The 23,599-nt window shown below is 40.1% G+C and overlaps 2 protein-coding genes and 1 long non-coding RNA gene across 5 annotated transcripts in view; 1 reads left to right on the top strand and 2 right to left on the bottom strand.

Annotated features, from left to right (window-relative positions):
- LOC101863128 (cysteine-rich with EGF-like domain protein 2-A) overlaps window positions 1–1,245 on the top strand; it is a 26,595-nt gene extending 25,350 nt beyond the window's left edge. The window contains exon 12 of the mRNA XM_005106591.3: window positions 1,135–1,245. Coding sequence (XP_005106648.1) covers window positions 1,135–1,214 — 80 coding nt within the window. The 3' untranslated portion in view covers window positions 1,215–1,245. The remainder of the gene's footprint in view (window positions 1–1,134) is intronic.
- Window positions 1–2,199, bottom strand: part of LOC118478404 — a 2,669-nt gene extending 470 nt beyond the window's left edge. The window contains exon 1 of the long non-coding RNA XR_004859022.1: window positions 2,156–2,199. This is a non-coding gene — a long non-coding RNA (uncharacterized LOC118478404). The remainder of the gene's footprint in view (window positions 1–2,155) is intronic.
- Window positions 2,200–9,066: 6,867 nt separating this feature from the next.
- The window catches only part of LOC101862443 (dentin sialophosphoprotein), a 15,833-nt gene continuing 1,300 nt past the window's right edge, over window positions 9,067–23,599 (bottom strand). Inside the window, exons 1-9 of one of the 3 annotated variants that reach the window (XM_005106585.3) lie at window positions 22,818–23,072; window positions 22,642–22,723; window positions 19,510–19,680; window positions 17,470–17,563; window positions 15,822–15,859; window positions 14,518–14,719; window positions 13,904–14,029; window positions 13,305–13,470; window positions 9,067–11,726 (exon numbers count right to left, since the gene is read on the bottom strand). In XM_005106585.3, the coding sequence (XP_005106642.1) occupies window positions 10,171–11,726; window positions 13,305–13,470; window positions 13,904–14,029; window positions 14,518–14,719; window positions 15,822–15,859; window positions 17,470–17,563; window positions 19,510–19,680; window positions 22,642–22,723; window positions 22,818–22,941 (2,559 nt within the window). In that variant the 5' untranslated portion in view covers window positions 22,942–23,072 and the 3' untranslated portion in view covers window positions 9,067–10,170. Of the gene's footprint in view, window positions 11,727–13,304; window positions 13,471–13,903; window positions 14,030–14,517; window positions 14,720–15,821; window positions 15,860–17,469; window positions 17,564–18,910; window positions 19,091–19,509; window positions 19,681–22,641; window positions 22,724–22,817; window positions 23,073–23,599 lie in introns of those variants that run through there. The other 2 variants (XM_005106588.3, XM_005106586.3) reach the window with 2 other exon arrangements.

Below are 23,599 nucleotides of genomic sequence, written 5' to 3'. Positions count from 1 at the left end.
AGGCACACAGTGTTGGAGGCCTTTGAGACTCACTATGAGGGGTTTTTTTTCTCTGGGTGCATGCATATATATATACATTTGAAGCCATCGTTTCTTGCAGTGGCTTATTTTTTGGGGGGGGGGATGTCTGTTTTGGCTTTGAAGAAAACATAAACTTTTAAAGTCTGGAAACCACATATACTGTCTGTCTGCTTTTACACAGAGAGAGAGAGAGATATTAATTCTTTTTCGTATACATGCTAATGTTGAATCCAGATTGCAAAACATTTCCATGACACTTAAGAAGCAGGTCATGACTGAAAGTTAGTGCCACTCCAGGCCCAGGATCTTAAGGTTTTGCAACAGGCTGCTGATTTGTTTGTTTGAGTAAAGAGAAGCACATCGACACAATAATGGTCATTTAGTGCTGGAAAAAGTTAGACAGACAGACAGACAGAAACAACAGAGGGAAAGTGAAGAAGTAGGACCTATCAGTGGCACCTTCCAACCGCAACAAGCTTTTGAGTTTATTTAGTTTTGAGAAGCACATTTTAATGTGATATAGTTGTCCTTGTGGTGTGCAGTAGTGGTTTCTTTCCCCCACATTACAGCTATTTATATACTCATTTCATGGGGATCACAGTATTAGTATTATATTGGTATTAATGTGATTTATTTTTTACATGCAAGAAGTTTTTTGTTTTAATTACTCTGCTATTTGTCTTATTTGACTGGCAAATGTTCCTTCACAATGAGTTTATTCCCTGTCATTTCATGTGCACAATGACTATGTACCTATGTATAAACTATTGGTTTTGAAATCAGTTTGTTGTTTGCCATGTTCTTGTTTTGTTTGTCATGTTTTTGTTTTGTTTGTTTTTTTGTGCGTCCTCACTTTGGTCAGCACAACAGGGGCTTTGATTTGGTTTTCTTTCTTTTTTTTCCTCTGCAAAGCTGTTCAATAAGCTACTGATGATCATCTACTCATGCTGTTTCTGTGTGAAGTGGTGCTGTTGTATGATAGGAGCTTTTTTTTTTTTTTGGTTTTTTTTTGTTGTTGTTGATTGGTTTTGTTTTAATATTTATTGTTTTTTTCCTTGGAATATTTCTTTTGCCATTTGATGTTAATGCCTCGCTCTATTATATTATTTGCAGAAGATGGAGATGACAGTCTTGATGAGGAAGAAGAAACAGATGAGGATAAGAATGAGGAAACTGTTAAAGAAGAGTTGTAGCAAGAATTACATGTATTATCAACCGAGTCAAGAGATGCCTTGATGTTACCTTTCTTTGTAGTAGTAGTAGTATAAGGTTTTACGGCGCTCGCAACTGCTAAGGTACCTTTCTTTAATTTATTTGCATATTTAAAGGATGTGAGTGGGGGGGAAAATAAATAGCTATTGACAGGTGAATTGCATAAAGAATGTGAGTGGGAAAAAAATAAATGGCTTTTGACAGAGATGAATTATATAAAGAATGTGAGTGGGAAAAAATAAATGAAAAATGGCTATTGACAGGGGTGAATTGCGTATTTAAAGGATGAGTGGGGGAAAATAAATGAAAAATGGCTATTGACAGGGATGAATTGCATAAAGAATTATTAAGAATGTGAGTGGGAAAAATAAGTAGCTATTGACTGGTGAATTGTATAAAGGATGTGAGTGGGGGGGGAAATAGACTCCTGAGTACATTGAATGTGTTTGATCCGTTGCTGAAGTGTATTTGAATTGTTGGATTTTGGAGCGGCAAATGGGTTTTCTTTTGCTGGTTTTCTTTTGTTATGTTGCCGTGAGTTGAGCCAGCCAGTCTGAAAGAAAGCGTTTGTTTCTGTTGTTTGTTCTGCGGTGTTTGTGGATCTGTCAAAGGAGGGCTATGAAATGAAAGAAATATGACATGTAATATGTAAGGAGAGTTGGAAGGAAGGAAGAATGTGAAAAAAAAGTAAGCATAAAAGGAAGGTGGTAGACGAGTGTTGCAAGGGGCAGTGCTATTAATATTATTATAGTTATGTTTTTGTTTTGATGATCATGTATAAAAGAATACATGTGTATGATACACTGTGTTCTTGTATTTCACTGTACTTGTGTTTCAAAGTATTGATGGCGAGCATGTTTCCCATCCCCTCGGGCTTGGTACCACAGTGGAACTCGGATTCAACGAGGTCGTCGGGCCTGACCTAAAATCTCGTTGAATCCGAGTGTTCATTATAGCAAACACGAGGTTTTGAGTAGATAATTACAGGCACTGAGCAAGTAATGTACAAGAGAAGTCACAAGTAGTGCCTGAAATGCCTGCATATTAAGAGTTGTGTAAAAAAAAAAGACCGATTCGTTCAAATACACACGCCTGTGTCATCTCGATAGTTTATCAAAAAAGTTGTGTTGCTGTGTAGAGCCTAGCATACGGCAACTTTTGATTCCATAGACCAGGGCACAATTCAGTCCGTAGACCTACGTCAAGACTAGCTTACTATTGTAATGATGATCTGTTGCCGAGGGGGAAAAAAGACTGTGACGCGTTTGTATATGCGACGTTCAACGCCCAACCGCTAGTGCCCCCCCCCCCCCCCCTCCCTGACACACACACACAGCCACACGTGTGCAGGCCGCCCATCCGACCCCCTACACACGCCAGAGTAGACACGTGCGCGTGCCAAGCCAACAACACATGTGTTGGTTGTACGTGTATAAGAACGTATAGGTCGCATGCAATCGGCTAAGTGAATAATGGTTCACGATGCAGGTGCAATGGGTATTTTCCGGGAATAGATAAAGTTCGTTCTGGGAGAAAAATTAGCGAAGCCACATCTGCGGGGGCTGTTCACCCTGGAAGCGACCTCGTTGCATCCGAGCTCGCTGATTTAAGTGCTCGTTGAATCCGGGTTACTTTTATGATTTTAAAGAGAAAAAAACGGGGAATCTATCTCATCTCGTTGAATCCGTGTTCTCGTTGAATCCGAGCTCATTAAATCCGAGTTCCACTGTAATTGGTAGGTCATAGGTCATAGTAACATACTGTAGGTTTTGTTTGTGCTCCATTTTTTCATATTCTTGCGTCCCAAAGGACACACAATCTGGGTTTTTCTATCTCTCTCATTTTTAGGATGCGTCATTTTTGGACGTTTCAGTCTGCTCTTTACCTCTGTGAAATATTAAGGGGATCCACTGGTCAGATCAGTAAAAATTTTGAAAAAATATCAGTTTTCGGATTTTGGTGTATCTTAATAGATATCAATATCAAGGACTCATCTTTAGAAGCCTAATTCCTCTATCAAACTTATAAATAGCTGGAAAATGCATTTAAGAGAGGCAGCAATGTAGGAAAATCTTCACCAAAAATTATCTCTCTTTGCAGTTTTCTCAGAATTGTTTATCTGACCAGGTAGCAACACTATATTGAGTAGATCTCAGAAAGTTACTGTCAGAATTGTTTCAAATTTGGACACAATCTTTTATACACATTACTCTATAACTTTACAGGAGCATTTTTGCTGTTTATGGAACACATTTGGAGTTTTAGGCCTGTTTTATTTGACAAAATCTTAAAACATTGGAGACCTGAATGTGGTGCACAGCAAGGACTGTAAGGCTCACAAGTCAGTACAGAACATTCACATTTGGCTCTGTAAGGTTGTTCTACCTACCAACAGTAATCGCCATGCCAAATATTAGGCTTCTATCTTGATGAGTGTTGATGATTGACAAAATATAAAATTGGTTTTAAAAATGCTGAATCAATCCTTTATTTTTGATGGCTCGAGATTATTATGGCAGAAATCTTGAATTTTTTGCTTGGTAACCTTTTTTTGTACTATGTCACCGCCTTTGATGCAGAAAAGCAAGCGTTAGACCAAAAACTATAGCATTTGGGTGTTGACCATAGCTACACCCCCTTAAAACCTTGTCGCCAGTTCAAAGAAAGAGTTATTAACTGTCACTACACTCACAACATTGTTATTCATGAAAACTAAAGTGTTTCAGTTTCAAAGTTTGCTTCTTTCTTTTTTTTTTTCCAACATGCATTTTCGCTTACTTGTATTCCACAGCAATCTTAAAATCTGGGTCAGTAGTTTGATGGATTTTTTTTAGAACCCACTTAATCCAGTGTTTGATACTAAATGACTAAAATGTTATGTTTCTGTTCGTCTTACTTGGAGTTTGGAGATTGTTGAAAATGGTGGAGCATATGATAGAAGCTATTGCGATGCATGAATCATTTCTTTCTCCACTTCAAAGCTCTCTTTACCTCATTGTCTTGGTTTACAACTTGAAAGGTGTGTGCAAGTCTTGATTTTATCCATGCTCATGACTTAATAAAGTGTTCATCACTGACTTTGTGTTGCTTTGACTGACTCATTTATAAATGTTTGATGCCCCCCATCGACACTATTTTCACAAAGGGGGAACATTAGCATGTTCTTATGCACCATAGAATTATAAATGGGCTGATTCATCAATGTCATGCTCATAACTGTGCTTGAACTGCAACAGGGAACTGCTGCTTTTTCTTTCCCAATCCTTACTATCGCCATTTTTTCCTCTACATGTACTTCTTTTGTATGTTTGTCACACTCTCGTGACCTGCTATTTCCGGGGTGCCTTGGTAGTCGAAGCCTGAGAGGTGAGCAGAGTAAGCCTGATTCCCTGCAGTTGCGAACACCGTAAAACCTCTACTAAAACAAACAAATCGACACAATTTAGACCAATTTTGAAGCATGTCAAGGGTTACCTGAGCTGTGTGGAATGCGTTATGATCCAAGTATAAAAATGGAGGTAGCCTACTTAATGGAATATTTTCTTCCCAATGGAATTTGCTTTGCATTTTTTGCTTGCAAGGCATAGATCCTAAAATTGTTACAAAACATTGATGCTACTACTATTATAAGCTTTATATCTCATTAGAACAACTGACTTATACAAGGTTGGAACTTAAGCTGCTTATAAGTGGGGCAGTGTCTTAAAAGTTAAATTTGAAAAAGAATGTGCCTGACTTACTTAGTCTCTTTTTTTACTTCATCAGTGGCATGGGGACACTTTTTAGTTTTAGTAAGGTTTTTATGGCGCTCGCAACTGTAAGGTCATGTGAGTGCCAAGGGGTGGATGTTGTAAGCAGAGAAGTCCAAACGGGGAATCAGGCTTACTCTGCTCACCTCTCTAGCCTCAACAGCACAAAGTCTGCTTCGACTATCAAGGCACCCCGGAAGTAGCAGTTCACAAGAGAGTGACAAACATACAAAAGAAGTAGAGAAAAATGTCTATACTCGTAGTAAGGATGAGGAGAAGAAAAAGCTGAAGTTCCCCCTATGTTGTTCTGGCTCAGTATGAGCCTGACAGTGATAAATCAGCCCATTTAAAATTTTACTGGTTATAAGAACATCCCCCCCTTTGGGAATGGCCTAAAGACAACTCAGTCAGCATGGGGATACTTATTACATGTATAAACGGAACCAATAACGATCAAGGATTTTGTTGTAAATTAAAGCTGTGCAAGACCATGGGTGGGTAAGCAGATGAGGAGCCAAGGAGTAGCAGTAGAAGTAGAAAGGGTGCAGAAAGAGTCCAGAGCCCAGATGAGGGGGCAAAAGAGGTGAGGGGGTGGGGGCAGAAAGTGGAGACGGAAGCAGATGACAGAACATTGTAATTGTATGAATTGTTAGAGAGCAGGAAATGAGGTGAAAAGAGAACATTTTAGAGAAGAAAATTTTCCGTTGCCGTCAGGTTTCTTCTAACCTGGGACCTACTACTGAATGAGAGGCGAACACCGTAACCTCTCGACCACAAAAGCCCCTGTGTGCAGGCTTTGCTGAGGGTGAGAGGTCAAAAGAGAAATAAACGGTAAAAAAACAACCCTGAATACTTCACATTTCACAATGTAGGCCCATCACAAATCATGAATTTGAACACGGGCAAGCTTTATTATTTTCTCAGTTTTGTTTTTATTCCAAAATAAAAGACACATAACATGAATGATAAAATGAACAACTAACATAACAAACCACCCCAAATTCCTTTATTTAAATACCCCTACACTCCTTAATGCCTCTACACAGTGCATTACTTTACACAGAAATTTTAAAAACCTATTTCTCCATGGCATTTTAAAAGTAAGAAATAAGACATAAAAAATCCAATTAAATCTTTATGATCATTTCACAACATAACAAGACAATTGGACCAGTTTCACCTTATTGGAAAACAACATCACAAAAGTAACACGAAACTGAAATAAATTAATACAAGCCTCCTAGTTTTAAAAACTGAAAGCATCCCAGTACAGCAAATCGCCCTGAGCCTAGCCATGACTATTTATAAGACATTAAATAATACTATCCTCTGTACATAAAGATGATAATGATTTCTGCTGCCTTTTCTTAAACTCTTTGTGAGCCAAATGTGATATCAAACCCCCTACACTCCCCCGGCCACCCAAGCACCTATAGGGAATCAATGAAAACAGTTAAAAGTAGAACCAAACATACTTTTGAACTTCAAATGCTCCAAATATTTTAGAGGGAAAAAAAACCCCCCCAAAAACCCAACAACCCAAAACCCTCAGAAATATCAACAAACAGACAAGCGGGCTTTGCACAAATCAGCGTCAACAATGTTCAACACACTCAATCCTCTCCACAAACAAAACATTGCTTCCAGAGACTTCCGACCCTACCAAGTTACACGAGCAGCCCCCACTCACTACACCTGTACGGTTGGCTCAACACGTTTTAAATTTATCTAGTAGTAGTAGTTGTTGTAGGTACAAAAACAGGGCCCTGGGCAGAACGTTGGACTAGTCAAATGGATGCCCACAACGTGGAAAATAATCTGCATTGACCTCACTCACATACATGACAAAAGTTCCCACAACAAACAAGTCCAGAACAAACTTTATGTGCCGATGCGATGACCAGTGGCCTGAGCAAGACGGGAGGTCTGATCAGACAAACCTACCACCAGGTATCCCAGAGATTAAGTGATAGAACAGTTCAAAGCTTGATGGGTCCCACAGCCACCACTGAGACTACAATGACCATTTCCTAATTTTCTGCGCAAAATTTAGTAGTGTAGAGTGTCATTTCCCTACATATGTCAAATTTGACTGAGACCTTGGAACAAAAACACAATCGACCAAAAGAGGACAAAACGTACTCTATGGCATATTGACATCAACTCACGTAATCTCACAAGAATACCTCTAGGCTTACACACATCTTGTGAAATTAGGACATCAAATATGTACGTGTCATAAGCCAGGCCAAGAAAAAAAAAAAACCCAGCAATGCCCATAGCGGTGGTGTGGGGTCAGTGACATAACTTTATGGAACACTCTTTCTCTATTTCTACCTTCAACATATTTTCAACTAGTCGCTCGCTCGGTTCATCCGCGACTCACTGGCAAACCAATCCAATTGTAAATGACACCAATAGTCTCTCAATGGGTACGTAAGTCAAACACTAATGACAAGAACAATGTCATTCAGTCAACCACTGCACAAGGACTAAGAATCAAGAATAAATCCACATAAATGCATGTATACACCGTGTTGAACCTTCTGCGCTTCCTTCAGACCACATAGCCACTTCATTCGTCGGCTTTATAGAGTTTACTTCCCAAGACCATAATCTGCACTCACTCCACCAGCCCAACACTCCAAATTCCAATAAATTAACTTTTTTTTTTTTACATTCCAACCTTCTTGTCACACATTTGTTACAAAATCTCACCTATTAAGACATCTCAAACTGTTTGACTACTCAATTTGCAGGTACAAGATAGACAGTAATGCACTTGCAAACCAACATGATGTACAGCATTTTTCTCGATGGTAGGACTGAAAGTTACATTGGAGGCCACCCATAAATCTCATCCCTCTCCTATACCCTCATTTTGTTCTATCTTATTTTGCCTGTTGCCTAGTAGGTAAACTTTTCCCAGGCATCCCCTTGCTGTCATGAACCATAAATGACTTCAGACATCTAACACAGTAGTTCACTTTCACTGTCATATAAATCATACATGATGACATCCATCTAATTCAGTCATTAGTTCACAATCAGTCAGTCTGTCAGTCACAGAAACCCCACCGCCAAACTCTTTCCTCTACTACTATGTAAAATGAAAACCATCATCACAATTCAAACATGAGCAAACAACCACATGTGAAGCTCAAGTCCTACACCAGTTGCACACAGCAAGTTTTATTTGTTTGTTTTTTTGTAATTAAGAACACGTTGCCTCAGAACTTTTTCTATTTTGTCCAAAGTGTACTTAACACATTACACCCTAACTCGCCCGCGAATTCCCTTACACGCTCCACCCTGACTCGTCCGGAACCGCCCGCGCCGACCTAGCGTCTTTCGAAACGAAGTCTCGCCTTGACGAGACTGGGGCCGAGATTTTGATTTGCATAGTTATAGCAAAAAGTTTCTTCTTTCGTTTGGCACCGAAACGATATTTTTCGGGCCAGTAGTTTTAGTATTAGAGCTGATCGAAGTGCGTTCGCGTTACCGACACTTCGAAAAAGTCTTGACTTGCTGGAAGGCAACACAATTGAGTACGAAAACGGAAATAACGATGGATTTGAGCAAAAACAAGCATATGACAAATAAGATGGCTCAGATTTTGATGAAAACGTTGTTGCAAGAGTTTGGGGCGATTCCGATTGATCAGACGGAGAAAATCTAGAATTTTTATCTAGGGCCCAACCGCGAGGCTGAGAGTGAGAGTGACGGGTCGGACACCCCGATTGAACTAAAGTTAGAACATTTCCAACAGTTTGCGCATACGTAAAGTTCTATTTTTCTAAAACTACATTCAATTTTCTTTTAAACTTTTATTTTTTCAGGATATTTGGAATTTGTTTAGTATTTTTAAAATGTGTTTTTTAAACGCTTGTATTCACGGGAGGTGGGTTCCTTCCCCTTGCTTAGGATCTAACAATGGACTTCCCGTCCAGGCCCTTAGGGTGTAATGTGTTTTCACTCTGGACAAAATACTTCTGAGGCGACGAACTGCTGAGCCAATTTTCATAGACCTGCCCAATGTAACCATGAGTATGAAAAACGTGAACTGTAGTACTTCTTTCCCTCCTCGCGCTGCAAAAACATTACCGTACATGGATGGAGTGGGCGGGGGGGAGCAGTCACATTGAAAGACAAAGTACTGGAAATATTACGATAAGTGTGTGCCCGTGCCGAAAACTGCATCATTTTCACATCTTTACTGCTCAAGTACATAGGAATGCCATTTTCCTCAATCTAATTAAACCTCAACTACTCTGCTTTTCTTTCCCTTAATAACACTGTCATTACTTTCTATACCACACACAGAGGGAACACAAAATAGGTCTTTGCTGTTACAGCACGGGAAATTAAAAAACAAGTTCTTGTTACAATATTCATGTGACACAAGACAAAGAACAATATCACATACGGCCATTATTTCAAAGAAGAAAACATCATAACAAGCTTCTCGATTGATATACATGTGTCGCGGGGAACTGAGTTCATTTTGTACAGCGATACAACCTAGCTATGTAACAGCAAGACCAGATTTGAGGCCCAACTAGCTGGGGAAAAATGTACTATTTTTAATTAAACAGTAGAAGCGTTAGTTTTACAACTTCCTTTTCACGTACCCATAACCATTTTCAATACAAAGAAAGTACTGCTCTACAAAGTAAAGAAAAAAAAAGTTTTCATTAACAATTGCGCAAATCTGTCCAAATATGAAATACTGCAGTGGATGGGGTGGGGTTCAGTACTTGTCACTGACAATTTTTTCACCAAAATGCCCAGGTCTTATCACTGAAAAGTACATGCAACCAAGATCTCATCTCTTTGTCTGGACCGTCGAAGGGAAGGAAATCTGCTTCAAGGTAAAGCTTATCAGTAGCACGGGTCTCTTGGCACTCTAGCAGACTGACCTCATCCAACGACAGAGCCCTAGGCTACTACACTGGAACTTGGATATTTGTGGGACATCACCTATGCCCTGCACATTCAGTTGCGAGTCCTTCAGGCACACCCGGAAGCTTCCTTTCTCAGGCCCACCGGAACAGAGCAGCGAGGGTGGAAGTATGACTGTCGCAAATTTTTTTTAATCTGGATGTCAACACACTGTTTACAATAATGGTCCCAGTAGTGCATTGCTATTGGAGCTTAAGTTAAACCACCTGTCACACAGGGATAGGTCTTACACTTGGTCCATGGGCTCGTGGCCCGGGTCTTCTGAGTCCATCTGCGAGACATCCTCGCTGCTCTCCGACGCCTTCTCGACAGCTGCCGACTCATCCTCGGGTTCCTTGTCCTCCCCTACAGACTTGTTGAGGCTGTCGCCACACACTTCAAACCCGAGACTGTCCGACGACGATCTTTGTGACGGCGGAGATAACGAATGTTCCTCTCCCTCCTCAGCTTTGCAGTCCCCGCCTCCCAGCTCTGAGCTCACAGTGGAAAGTTCCCCATCGACCGCATCAGAGCCTGTTGAGTCCGAGCCCACCTCTACGTTCTCCGATGTTGTGTCCGCCGTGGAATCCACGTGCCCGGAATCTTCAGGCTCTGAAACCATGACTACTGTGACTTTGTCAGAAACTGCTGCCTCCATCGTTTCATCCTCCGTCGTCTGTTGTGGCAGGCAAGACTGGCTGCTGGAGTCTGAGGCAGAGTCTGAGCTGTCCGTCTGCTTGTCGCACTCTGCCTCGGACTCTATATGTTCTGACATCTCCATCTTTGGCGGCGAGGCTGGGTCACCCGACTGGGTAGGGAGTCCGCTGTCAGAAACATTCGTGGGATGGCTGGGGGGGACCGAGGATGATGACGACGATGACGATGAGGGTTGGGAAAATGCTGGCTGTGACGATAATGAGGACACCGAAGATGGTTCCACGGAGCCAACAAGTCTCTCCAGGCCAGCAACACTGTCGCACTCCATGCTGCTCTGGGCACTACTGCTACTGCTGCTGCTACTGTAGGCAGTCAATGGGGTGTCAGTGGATGAGGCTACTGCTTCAGTTGAGCACACAGTTTCACACACACTCGGATCAGACTTTGGTGGACTGCTACATACCTGCCCCTCGTCAGAGGCTGGGGCTGAAGACACCAAGGACTCAGGTCCCGACGTGTTCTTACTTTCAGACAATGATGAAGATGATGACGATGAAGATGATGAAGTACTTAATGTAGCTTCCGACTCGTTGGCATTATCAGAGCCGACGCTTTCTTCCACCGCATCGGGTGTCTCGCCTGTTGTGGAGTCTGTCACAGTCTCCTCCTCAGCCACCGTGGAGGAAGAAGTCGTGACTGTGTCGAAGCCAAAACTGTCCTCTGAAGAGGCTTGTGTAGGAACATTGGTGCTGCACGTGCAGGTGGACCCTGAAGCCTCGGGCGGGTCGGCAACGTCGGGGCTGGTGCTGATCGACTGCCAGGACAGTGCTGCGCCCGCTGCTGCTGGCTGGCCCTGGCTAGAGTCCTGCTTCACAGAGGATGGGGAGGAGACCTCATCTAGTTTTGACGATGGTGGTGAAGACTGAGGTGGCGATGTGGAGGAGGAAGAGTCTGAATTCTCCTGTGACTCACGGGTGTCAGAAGCATCTGGACTTGTGGCAGTGCGACTCTTCTTTGAAGGACTTTCGCCCTCTGTGAGTTTTTCGTTCTCTCCCTCGTCAGCGATGGCCGCCCATGGTCGACTCTGTGGTGGTGACTCAGTAGAGGAGCTCACCTTTGGACTGAGGGCTGGAGCACCATTTTCACCTTTAAAAAAAAGGAATAGGAAGAAAATTAAGGGGTAGTTCATTTTGGTATGTTGCAGATGTTTTTCTTTATAAATCACAGCCTATTACCTCAGTTCAAACCTTGACATTTTTGTTCTTTACATCAAATGCAAACAATGTCTTGCTAAAAAAAGAAGTCTGCTCTCTGAAGTGATGATGAGATAATCATCAACACCTACAAAATTATATAATCTAAAGTCAAACCTGCCTTAACGGAAACCTGTGTAAAACGGGAACCTGTCTTAAACGGAATCTCCCTGCTCCCCCCTTGATATATTCCTCTTTAATTACCAGTATTAAACGAAAACCTGTCCAACGCGGAAATGGAAAGAAAAATCCTCTCCCTTCCGAAGGTTTTATGCCTGCTCAGCACTGATGGGTGGGGCTAAGGGAGGAAGCAAAGGAGATGTTCAAACGTTTCTGTTTTTATTGGGTCGAACAGTGGTCATAAGAAATGCAAGCACTGGTGGCAATTGGTTAAATGAGACTGACGCATGTCATAATCAGAGAAGATAGCAGCTGAAAGGGGTGAAGTTTTGACTGCTTGCCGACCGGACAGGCGATCCTTGATCCCACCGGCTGGGCCTTTGAACCACCCATCTCCACACTAAATTCCCCTGTCTAAGACGGAAAATTTCTAAGACGGAATTTTTTTGGCTCCCTTGCGATTCCGTCTTACACAGGTTCGACTGTAATTCCAAATCTAAAACAATTTTATAAAACACTTCAATTTTGATACAAACATTTTTACTTTAACAGCACCATCAGTGAAATGCCTGAAAGAAATATGTACCTGAGTAGCACTTGGTCCAGCTCTCTGACATTAACTGTCTTAAAGTGAAATCACATTGTCGCTTTCACAAAGCCTCATTTTCAATTGACAAGAACTTAAAATGTTTCAGATGTGCTATGTTGAGACAACTCCATCTGAACAGCTCATACAGTGAAATAGGAGCTGCCGGCCTTCAACATTTGTTTTTATAACAATCCAGAAAGTGAAGCCCTGAGCACATGCTGTACAAGCATTTTTTTGTATGTGGTCCTCCAGGGGAAAAAAATTTTGATTTCCTTCAGTTATCAAGGGATGGAACAATGTTCAACAGGCTCATAAAGGACAGCCGTTACATGTCCGTAAACACCAGCCCCAAAACACACCAGGTACTAGTTGAAAATAAATGGGACATTCGAAACCGAGGATTTGTGGTCATGGCAGTAAGGTACCCATTTTATCGATTTTTCCTGAAACACTTTGGGCGCGGCAGCGAGTCAATTAAAGACTTTTTTTTTTTAAAGTAGAGGGTTTTACGGTGCCCGCAACTGCATAAGGTCATATGAGCGCCAGAAGACAGAGGTGTTACAAGAGAGTAACAAACATAAAAAAGAAGGGGAGATAAGGACGATAGATGTTTGATAGGAAAGAAGAAGCAAACCACACCAGAGCACCCGCCAACCACCCACATTGAAGACTTAGAAGAATATCTGCCAGATTCCCACCAAAAGAAAACAACAGCATAGCAATGTGAAAAACGAATCCCTGTCCTCAAAAGAAAACACTTACTTGTTTCTGTTGCTGATAATTCCTCAGAAGAAGATGAAGAAGATGACGACGATGATGATGCGTTGGTGTCTTCCCCTCCCATTTCTTCATCCTCCTCTTCTTCCTCTGCCAAGCTTTCTCCCGCGTCTGTGGCAACATTAGCTACCTCATTGGTGTCCATGGTGACCTAATGGTTGGAAAAAACAAAAAACAAAACATAGTACCCTCACTGGTACAGTGACCCCTAACTCGAGAGACAGAAAAAAGCAGGATGTTAGCTGAAAAAAATTATTCAAGAATCTAACTGACCAATCCTGCTGGTCCGTGTATGCCCTAATTATTCAATTTCTCGTCTCAAGAAACTTTTTGCATTGTCGAAATTGGTTAAGACGCCACCCATTGACCAAGAGAAAAGTGTCCTTTCTGAGGCCCCAAACGGAAGTGCTTAAAAGCTTAAAACTACTGCAAGGCCAATTATTTTTTTTTTTTCTTCTTATGGCAGACAGTATTCTTAGTGACAGCATTTTGAGTGCTTTTTTTATACTGTGCTTATCGGACCCATGATTATTCCACATCAACTCTCCTGGTTGAACTAGATAGGTGAAAAATATCACACTTACTACTGTTTCTTCAACAACTTCCTCTGCATGTACTGATAGCGGCTGCTCCCCCTGGTCAGCATAGAGAGAACTGACCAGGCCACCAGAAACGCCATTGGATGTGATTCCTGCCTCCGGCAAAGAAACCTGTAGAAATATAGCATAATAATCTAATCAATCCTTTTAATGACAACATTAAACTCACCACAGACAGTGAAAAACTACCCACAACCCCTTGTTCAATTATTCTTAACCATAAATGATGGAACACTGCCCATCACCATATGTGCTACAATTAGTGAATTTCAGATTATACAGTGGCCCCATTCAGAGAATTGAAGATGACAGTATTAAATATGCACATTCCGGCATACTAAATGAAACAAACTATAAGTCTATAATAAGCCTTTGGGAAGAAAAAAAAATCACATCAAAGAGAGCCAAAACCATACGTCAAAACTGTATACATACCACATAAAAAAGTGAACAGGACTGATTTTATTTTGACATTTTCACTCATTCAGCCATCACAATGCCATTTGTGAGCATTAGTTTAGAATACTAATTAATGCTTTTGAACAAAGAAGCAGAAAAATTAGTCAAATAAATGATCGATAACAGCACACTATGTTTACCTGTGAAGTTGGCCGTGGGTGATCTGAAGAGTCCTGGGAGGGGCTATTTTGAGAGCGTGATGCCATGGCAACCGTTGATGTGACCCATCCTGGAACTGGGGGCAAAGGGGTACTAGTGTGGGGATCCCTTGTGGAGAATGGAGAGCCATTGATATCCATGCCATTGACAAGGGGTTTATTGGATGACTCTGAAACAACTTTCCTACAAAAAAGGAAGAAAAAAACAAGAATGTTTTCAGCAATAAAGGAAACAACTTCATCAACAAAACTGCTTCAACACCCCCATGTCTTAGTTTGCACCGTTCACAAACACAATGGCAATCAAAAGAAGGCAGAAAAAATCCACTCCACCGTTTTCCTATACACACAACTTTGCATGCATCACTTCCTGTCAGAAAATATATTGTTTACAGTTAAAAAATTTAATAATAACTAGTAACATTGAATAAACAAAAGCGTACTTACACCACGTTATATAATCACATACTTGTCACCCTCATGACAAACCCAAAGAAAAAGCCAAGACTTGAGAAACTTGTTCAGCAAAATTTAAAAACCTAAATTGCGTTCATTTCAGCGACAAAATATTCCAGGAAAGGAAAGGTGGTAAATAGAACACAAACAGACACAAATGTGGTCATTTTTATTTTCTTCATCAAGGATGATTTGCAGTAGACCTAAAAAGATCAAAAGTAACAACACTCAGCACAAACTAATCTTAAATCTAAAATAATAGAGCAATGATATTAGTCTTATTTGAAAAAGTGACATGAGAGTTCAACATGTACAATTTCTGTAACACATATTTAATATCACTCAGTGATCTCTAGAAGTTTAAGTTTCCATACAATTGCAACGCCCGCTTCAAGAACATGAAAATCTTTGCAATACTCAAAATGCAGATGAAAACCTTTTCCTATGCCCGTTCACCTGCAATAACCCCTGTTACATTTTTACAGGACGAAATGGCTACTGAGACGACAGTAGCTTAAACTAATCTCTTTGAAATGAGAAATTACAATTGATACCACTATATAGTGCCACTGTTTGTCTCCAAGACTGAAAAAAACAACAACAAAAATGTGCATGCTGGAAAGGAATCATCCCAGGATACCTCAATGTCATAGAGCAATTATTTGAAATGTGTTGGTAGTCTGGATGCCGTCATCCTCAATTTAGTTTGTAAAAAAAGGATTCTTTAAGCTTTTAAAGAATCTAGAAGTCTAGCAAAGAAGGAGAAGCAGCAACAAAGTTCATCACTCAACAATAAGTAGAATCTCAAGCAAGAAAAAAAAACAACCTACCTTCCAAAAGGGTCAACAGTACTGACAACCAGAACATTCTGAGAAATAAAAGGCATTACAAAATTTGAAAAATTTCTACGTACCACAGTAAATAAACAATGCAGAATTGTAAGAACTCAAACTTCTTGCTGTGAAGCTTTGTGATCGGATTAAAAAATGAAACCATAGTTGATGCACACTAAAAATACAAAACCTTACAAATCCCAAAAATGAAACTGGGGTTCTGTTAAATTAACTGGAAATTTACAAAGCTGCACACAAGCAAAAAAGTTGCAAGACACTGCTGATACAGTAGTCTCCGTCTAAGATCCCGCCGCTTACGATCCCGGTTCGCTTAAGATCCCGTTGTTTTAGGAAAACAGAATTTTTACTATACAAAAGTCACCCCTAAGATCCCGCTCTGATGGTCTACATTCGGCTAAGATCCCGCATTTCAGATCATAATTTGCTAAACAAAACCCCGGGCGGGCACAGCCGATCAACCTAGAGTGAAAAGTTGAGATCCATAAACTGTCCGTCGCGTCAAAGATCAACCACTATCGTGAAAGTGATTACATACACGTTGTAAAACTCGATGAAGCGATACAATGTTTGCCCCAGACGGGATCACACCGGGGTGTGAACTGACCGACACGTTTGTTTTCCCCACGCATTGCACTCACACCTGAGCTCGCCACCTAAACTTACATCACTCGCTGGGTGGGTAGGGCCTACACGTTCGCTCCAGGCAGGATCACATCGAACTGTGAACTCTTCCTTGACCATTGCAGCAGTTGTCTCTACTCCCGAATTTTCGAGACAGACTGAATTTTAATTGGTGGGTTCACAACGTAATGGTGTGTAACGACAAAGGTGGTTTGGAAGGGGGGACTCGGTCAGAGATGGAAAGCTATACATTTTTGACAGGTAAAGAGGAATTAAAATTTTTGTCTCAGCTGGATAAGCGTAGATCTTGAGACTCATAATAGGATAATAAGTGAAAATGGCATGCCTCGTGCCACTATGCACCGTGATAGGTCATCAAGGTTAACCACTCTTTGCTCGCCATACGTCATAAACCCACCAAGCGGTCACGTCAGTTCATTGTAGAGTGGACGGAGACCATTTTACCGATTGTGAGCCTTAACATGGGTCACCATAGATTCTTCCCTGGGTTCATCGGTTAAGATCCCAGTTCGCCTAAGATCCCGCATTTCCTTGCTCCCATGCACCGGGATCTTAGGCGGAGACTACTGTATAAGGCTAAACAGAAAACAAATGCTGAGACTCTAAATAACTGTTTTGCAAAACAATTTCAGAGAAAATAACACACATAACAGACACAAAAAAAAGGAAAAAAAAGGCATCCCTGAAATTCATACCTCTAAAGGTTTTGATTTACACCTAAATTAAAATTAATGTCTGTTGAGCATTTTCAGTCCCAAGCTCAAGAATCTCAATTCCTACGCTATTAGCTTCAAATTCGAGTAGTTCAACAATCTAATTTCTATGCTATCAGAAAACGGGGAACTTAAAGAAAAAAATACTAAAACAAAACTACCTGTTAGCACACATTATGACATCCACCCACAAACAGCCTCAAATAAGCTGACAGCACAGCATTAAAATACAAAGAGAATGGTGATAAAAATAACATAAAATAGGAAACCTTTTCCAGTCCTCTCATGAATTTGTCACTCCGCTTATAATGTCGCTTTGGGTCAACCAAGAGTTCACACAGACGCTGGATCGTAAAGGGTGCCCTGAATTCAAAAAAAAGAAAAAAAAAAGAGGTTCAAATAAATTCAATATTGCACTACAGCCATAGGTGAGGCAAATTCTTATTCTACAAAAGCAACAACAAAAACCCATAATTATAACACCAAACAGTATATTACATGTATAATTTCAATTAATTTTAAACTGCTATAAGAATTTCACACAAAGTGAAAGACAAAGTCAATGCTTAATGCTAATTTGGCCAGGGTAACAACTCTCATACCCAGGGTTTTACTGCTTTACTTGTGTCAGAATCCAAGCAGGTATCAGAACTTATTAGAAATGAATTAATGTTACGATAAAATTTATCACATTTTCTTTTTCATTGCTCAAGGCACTCCGGGTCTGAAGAAAACAATACCACGAGAGCCTCACATTTTCATCAAGAAAAACAAGCCTCATTACACTGACTCTGACAGTAGAAAAAGAAATCAGTGCCTCTACATTTGGGCAGACTCAAACAGGTTGTAAGAACATACAAAACATTTGACTTTGAAATAATTTTCACCATGAAGAAGACCAAAACAGAAATGTGGTCGAAGAGTTGCTCAACCATGGAAATAATAAGATATAAATAATATACAGTCGAACCTGCCGTGACGGCCACCTGTACAAGTCGCCAATTTCCATTTCCCTCCTAGTGTTTTTTTCCTATTTAATGACAGCAGTGTAAAATGATAACCTATCCAATGCCGCTACCGCCACTATATTTTATCAACCAGCAACCCAAAAAAACTAAGATGGCCATGCAAATCTCTCATGGCCAGACCTTATGTCATAAATTATATATATTTATCGGCCCCTGATACTGATGCTGTAGACCAGCCGTCATAATCTATGCACCTGTCGTTATTGTTTGTCCCTCCAATGAGTGAGCCAATCATGTCGTGGAAGTCCCTCGGCCACTTTTACCCAAGTTGACCAGTCAGAGTCAGTAACAAATTTTCAGCCGCTGGTGAGGAAGGCGTGTGATCCATCCTGATCTATACGCCCTGCCCACAACTTGTACACACACATAAGTGAGATGGGTAGTCGCTCTGTCTACCCAGTCCGTAACAATGGACGTCAACATTCACTTGAAGCAGAAGTGTCGCTCATTTGCCGAGTGGTGGCGACCCATTTGTTTGTTTTATCATGGCACTCGGTCTTCTTTGCCTGACACAGTGACATTTCGTTTTGCTTTACCCTTGCACTGCACATTGTCCTGTGATATGCTTCAAAGAAAAAAAAAAAAAACTAACAAAGGAAAAAAACAACAACAAACAAAAACCAAAGGTTTTCCTATCCCCAACCCCTACAAAAAGAAAAAAAAAATTTTTAATTAGCCTTACGGCAGTCCTAAGCCTGCGACCACCTCCGGTCAGGACCTCAGAAGGGAATGGTTTGTTTTCTTCATTTTGATCAGTCCTGCCTAAGATAGCCACCTGTCTAAGACGGCCACTGTTCTCCTCAAAAATGGGTGGCTGTCTTACACAGGTTCGACTGAATATGATAATTTGTTTCCAACCAATCTGAAGTGAAACACATGGAAGTTTGTAATGCAGCAAAGAACTCTTGTCGGGAAAAACAAAGTTTTTAATTTTTTTAAATCAAATTGAACACCTCTTTTGTCCTCACCATATATCTCAAAATGTAACGGATGTTAATTTAGAGGAAAAAAAATCTGAACTTGGTGTCTGTCTACAGAATGTGCTTGGATTGCAGAAACCAAGTGCGAAGAAACATTTTTATTGCCAAATATCCATCATGAGACACAAGAGACAAGTTGACAATTGAAGTGAAATTTAATCTATAATTAATAAGAAGAACTAATTGATAAGTAAAACAGTTAAATTCAAAGGTAGGAGGCAACAGAAAAACATAAAAGCAGGTTATCTGTACCTCTAAAAAATACAAGTTGTGGGTGAACAAGAACAAAAATAAATCTTACCCATTAAATTTATGCAGGGCATCCATAATTCTTGCGTGCATAACATCAAATCGGACATTTTCCACATTAGGTCTTGGCGGGATACTCTCAGTACTCAAACCTTGACGCAACTCACGGATGACCTGTTCCATTTTACCTACGATCAGGGGTTTCAGTAGAGGCCACTGAAAGCTAGAGAAGGTTGGGGGAAGATGTACAAAAAACATAAAAATTGTTCAATATTTATTACTGTAGACACTGCTGATTATTTAATGTATCTCCTAATAAATGTTTTGCACTTCTCACTTTCAAACAAAACTTAGAACCATTGACAAGAAAAGAGTTGAAAAACTTTACTAAAGAGACAAATGAATACACATTAAATTAAATTAAATGAATGCCAAAGTGTTATTTTCTCAGGGGGGGAAAAATTCCGGTGACAGCTAACGTGCATATAAAAGTAAATTTGCTTCCTTCCAGCGCATGGTTCAAGTCCCTACCCCTAAAATTTTATGTTCACCAAGCCAGTTTTACTTAAAATTCAAGGAAAAAGTAAAGCGCTTCCACTTAGTTTTCGTCTGAATAACTGTTTGAAGAACAAGTATCCCATATTCAGGTTGTACTTTTTTTTCACCCCTGGACTGTTGCACCCACTGGTTGTGAGTTAACAGACAGGTTGTAACATTAATCTCTAGTCTCTTTGTTAATTTCTACATATCACTCCCACAAGCAGAGTCAGTACTTTCAGGGGCCAAGTAAATTTCTTTAACTGTCGAACACACATTTAGGTCCACTAAAACCATCGCCAATAAATGGGTTTTGAAGATTTATCTCAACCCTAATTCTACAAAACATCAAATCTTGGGTAAAAACAGGGGAATGCCCTGCACCCGACCCCCCCCCCCCCCCCCAACCCAATAAAAATTTCTTCTACCCTAAATTAATTTTTAATAAATATTTGTTATGCAATTAGGCTTACTTGTGAATTGAAAAGATTCAAACAAGACATCAAATAATTCAAAAACTAATAATTTAAAAAAGAGATATAAAGTCGAAATTCATGAGAAACGGGTAAAAATTATTTTAAAAGTGCTGAAAAAACTCAGCATGAGACGAGAGTAGAGTGATAATAAAATCTATAGCTAGACCCAACTCATAAAATATAATCATAACATAATGATAACATGATCATTATAAGTAAGGCATATCAATGTGTACTGCCCATGCCCCCTGTTCTCCAGTGGTTGTAATCTTGTTCACAGAATTCCATGACTTTAAACTGGGCCCATGCCTATACTCTGTACAGTGTACTGTACTAATTTTCCAGTGTAATCTGTACTAGATCTAGATCTATAGATCTACTATTGGGTAGGTGCAATTCAACCACGAGTCTGAACCGTTTCAGTAGTCTAGTACTAGATCTAGTCTGGACTAGACTCTAGTAGACAGTGATTGAATGAGACAATATGGTGAATGTTGTCTTTAAGCACTGGCGTAAAAGTTTAAAAGTGAAAATACAAAATCTGTTGAAAAACTCGCGTCATACGAGACTAGTGTCAGAGGTGCTTTTTATATGCTAATAGTCTGATATAATAGACTCTATGGGAACCAGTGAACTCGTCATACGGTGAAGTCGTCACAGCTGAAAAACGTGCGGCGAGTTTACCGGAAAAAAGTATCCAAATGATAAATAACAGTGAACGGTTCTCTTCGGGAGAAGTGGTCCTGACCTAATGCCTTACAAATAAATGTATACGGTACATAAATAAATCTATGTACACAATCGGAAACAAAAACGGAAGTCGAGTAAAAAAAAAAGGGTAGAGTCTAGCGTAAAAAATGGGTTTGAGCCTTTTCTATAAATTTACCGTGGTCTGTCCTCCTTTTCTGAGCTTTTTTTCTCTTCGAATTATTTAATCTGATAGAAGGCCTAACTTTTGCTTCACCCCCTGTCGAAATTGCCCCTTTTCGCCCTGTCGAATTTGCACCAGCTTTTTAGAGTGAAAAGTATGAGGAGACTGAGTTTTCTGGAGCTTTTTGACTAAAAATAGAAACAACTTGAAACAAGTGGAAGCTTAGGAAGCACAGATTTTATTTTTAGAGAATCAAATATGTAACGACACACGGGTAAAATAATACGCAAAAGCCAAGTCTAGGTTGAGGCGGCGTTGAAGTTGCCCCATGGCCGAATTTGCCCCAACCTAGATTCTATGTGACGAGATCAGTGGAGGTATGTGACAACTTCACCGTGAGACCGTGTGACGAGTTCACTGGTATCCGACTCTATAATATAGTTAGTTCAGAACTAATCTAGATCTACATAATAACAATAATGAATAATGGTAGGCTACTTTTAAAATTAAGAACAGATTTTCAAAAACTATTAATTTGCGACGGAAATGAAGTTGATATTCGTGTTCAGCACATCAATATTTAGATCTAGAGATCTGGAGAATCTATCTTGATCTAGATCTAGATCTAGATCTAGATCTAGACTCTAGTAGAAAATGGGCAACTGGCAGAGCAGCTAAAAGTAAAAGTGTGAGACGGGAGGGAAAGTAAAAAAATACCGAAGAACTAAAGTCTAAAGGAAGGACTTCCGTAACGAGCGACCACCCCAACAAACAATAAAGAAGAGGCCTTTATCTAACCCTAATCCTAACCCAAACCCTACTCAACTGGCCATACTATACCCCTTCCCATACTGACTGGCCATACCCCTACCCTTACTCTTACCCCTCCTAGTCCTACCCCTAAATTCTACTCTGTCTCATACTCATAGTGGTCGCTCATTACGGAAGTCCTCCCGAACTAAATCTTAATTATAAAATTAAAATTATAAAACAAAACCACTGTTGTTCAATAAAGTAGACTCTCTCTTCTATTCTATTGACAATATAAATCACTAATCTAATCAACTAATAGTAAAATAGATCTAAATTTATAGATTCTAGCCTAATGATAAGGCGGCCTACTAATCTAAACGTCAATTCAAAGTACCATATATAACTCTCTAACACACTATAGATCTAGATCTAGATTAAATCTAAATAAGGGCAGACTAGATTCTAGATCTAAATCTAGATCTAGATCTAGATCTAGATCTATACTTATTGAATTGACAAACACAATCTGAACGAAAGAACCACTCACAGCGTCTCTCCATTCTTTGCCACACCGTTCAAATACTGGTCCAGGACTGGGGGAACATCCGACTCCGGAGTTCTGGCATATGCTGAAAACAAAGGAACAAAAGAGATTTGAAGCCAACAGAAAACAAAAAAAGAAGTCAATACTGACTCAAAATAATCCTCGGAAAAACAACTTACCAGTCAATGCATCCAAATAATCCTCATGGTTTTCCATCGTAGCAGCTACGACGAAGGTCGAGAACGAATAATGGCGACCAGGAAGTGACGTACGGTTACAAAATGGCGACCTTGTGGATCTCATTAAGTCTTTGTGACAAACCAATGAAGCCCCTTTGAACAACTCAACCCAGACAACTTTGATCAAAAAGGGAAATCAGACCTACATAACATAACACATTGTTACTTTTATGTTAATTACAGAAGAGTATGAATAGCCTTTCAAGTCAAGAAAGCGTTTTCCCAGAAGACGGAGATTCATTCTATAAATAGCCTAGACACAGGTCAAAATTCGGGGCTCGGGATCAAAAGAAAACAAAACTAGATCTTGTGAACATCGATGCCCAGATTGGTCCTCGGATAAATGTTCTTGCGTAAACAAGACCAAGACGTGCATAGTAGTTTGAATATCGCGGGTTAGAAAGCAACAACAACGACAGGGGCATCGTATTTTTTCTTCCTCTTTTTTTTGTAAATATCATCGTATCTACTCCTTTACTTTTCAGCATGCATGTATATAAGGAAACAGAACGATTAATTCAGCTTAGATTTTGCTAGACTCTTGATATTTAATTCCTGGTTTTATACTTACGCGTCGCAAAGCTGTTGGGCACACTGACTACTGACACTTTTTTTTTTTAATTCAACAAAATACATGTATGTACATGTGCTATCACTAGATCTTATACACGAGTAGGGCGTATACTAAGAGTTTGCTGTACTGTTAGTGACCTGTTGTGTAC

The sequence above is a fragment of the Aplysia californica genome, unplaced genomic scaffold (genome assembly GCF_000002075.1).
Source record: "Aplysia californica isolate F4 #8 unplaced genomic scaffold, AplCal3.0 scaffold00545, whole genome shotgun sequence".
Taxonomy (NCBI): Eukaryota; Metazoa; Mollusca; class Gastropoda; order Aplysiida; family Aplysiidae; genus Aplysia; species Aplysia californica.
Note: the sequence above shows the minus strand (reverse complement) of the source record. Positions and strands in the feature narration are given on the sequence as shown.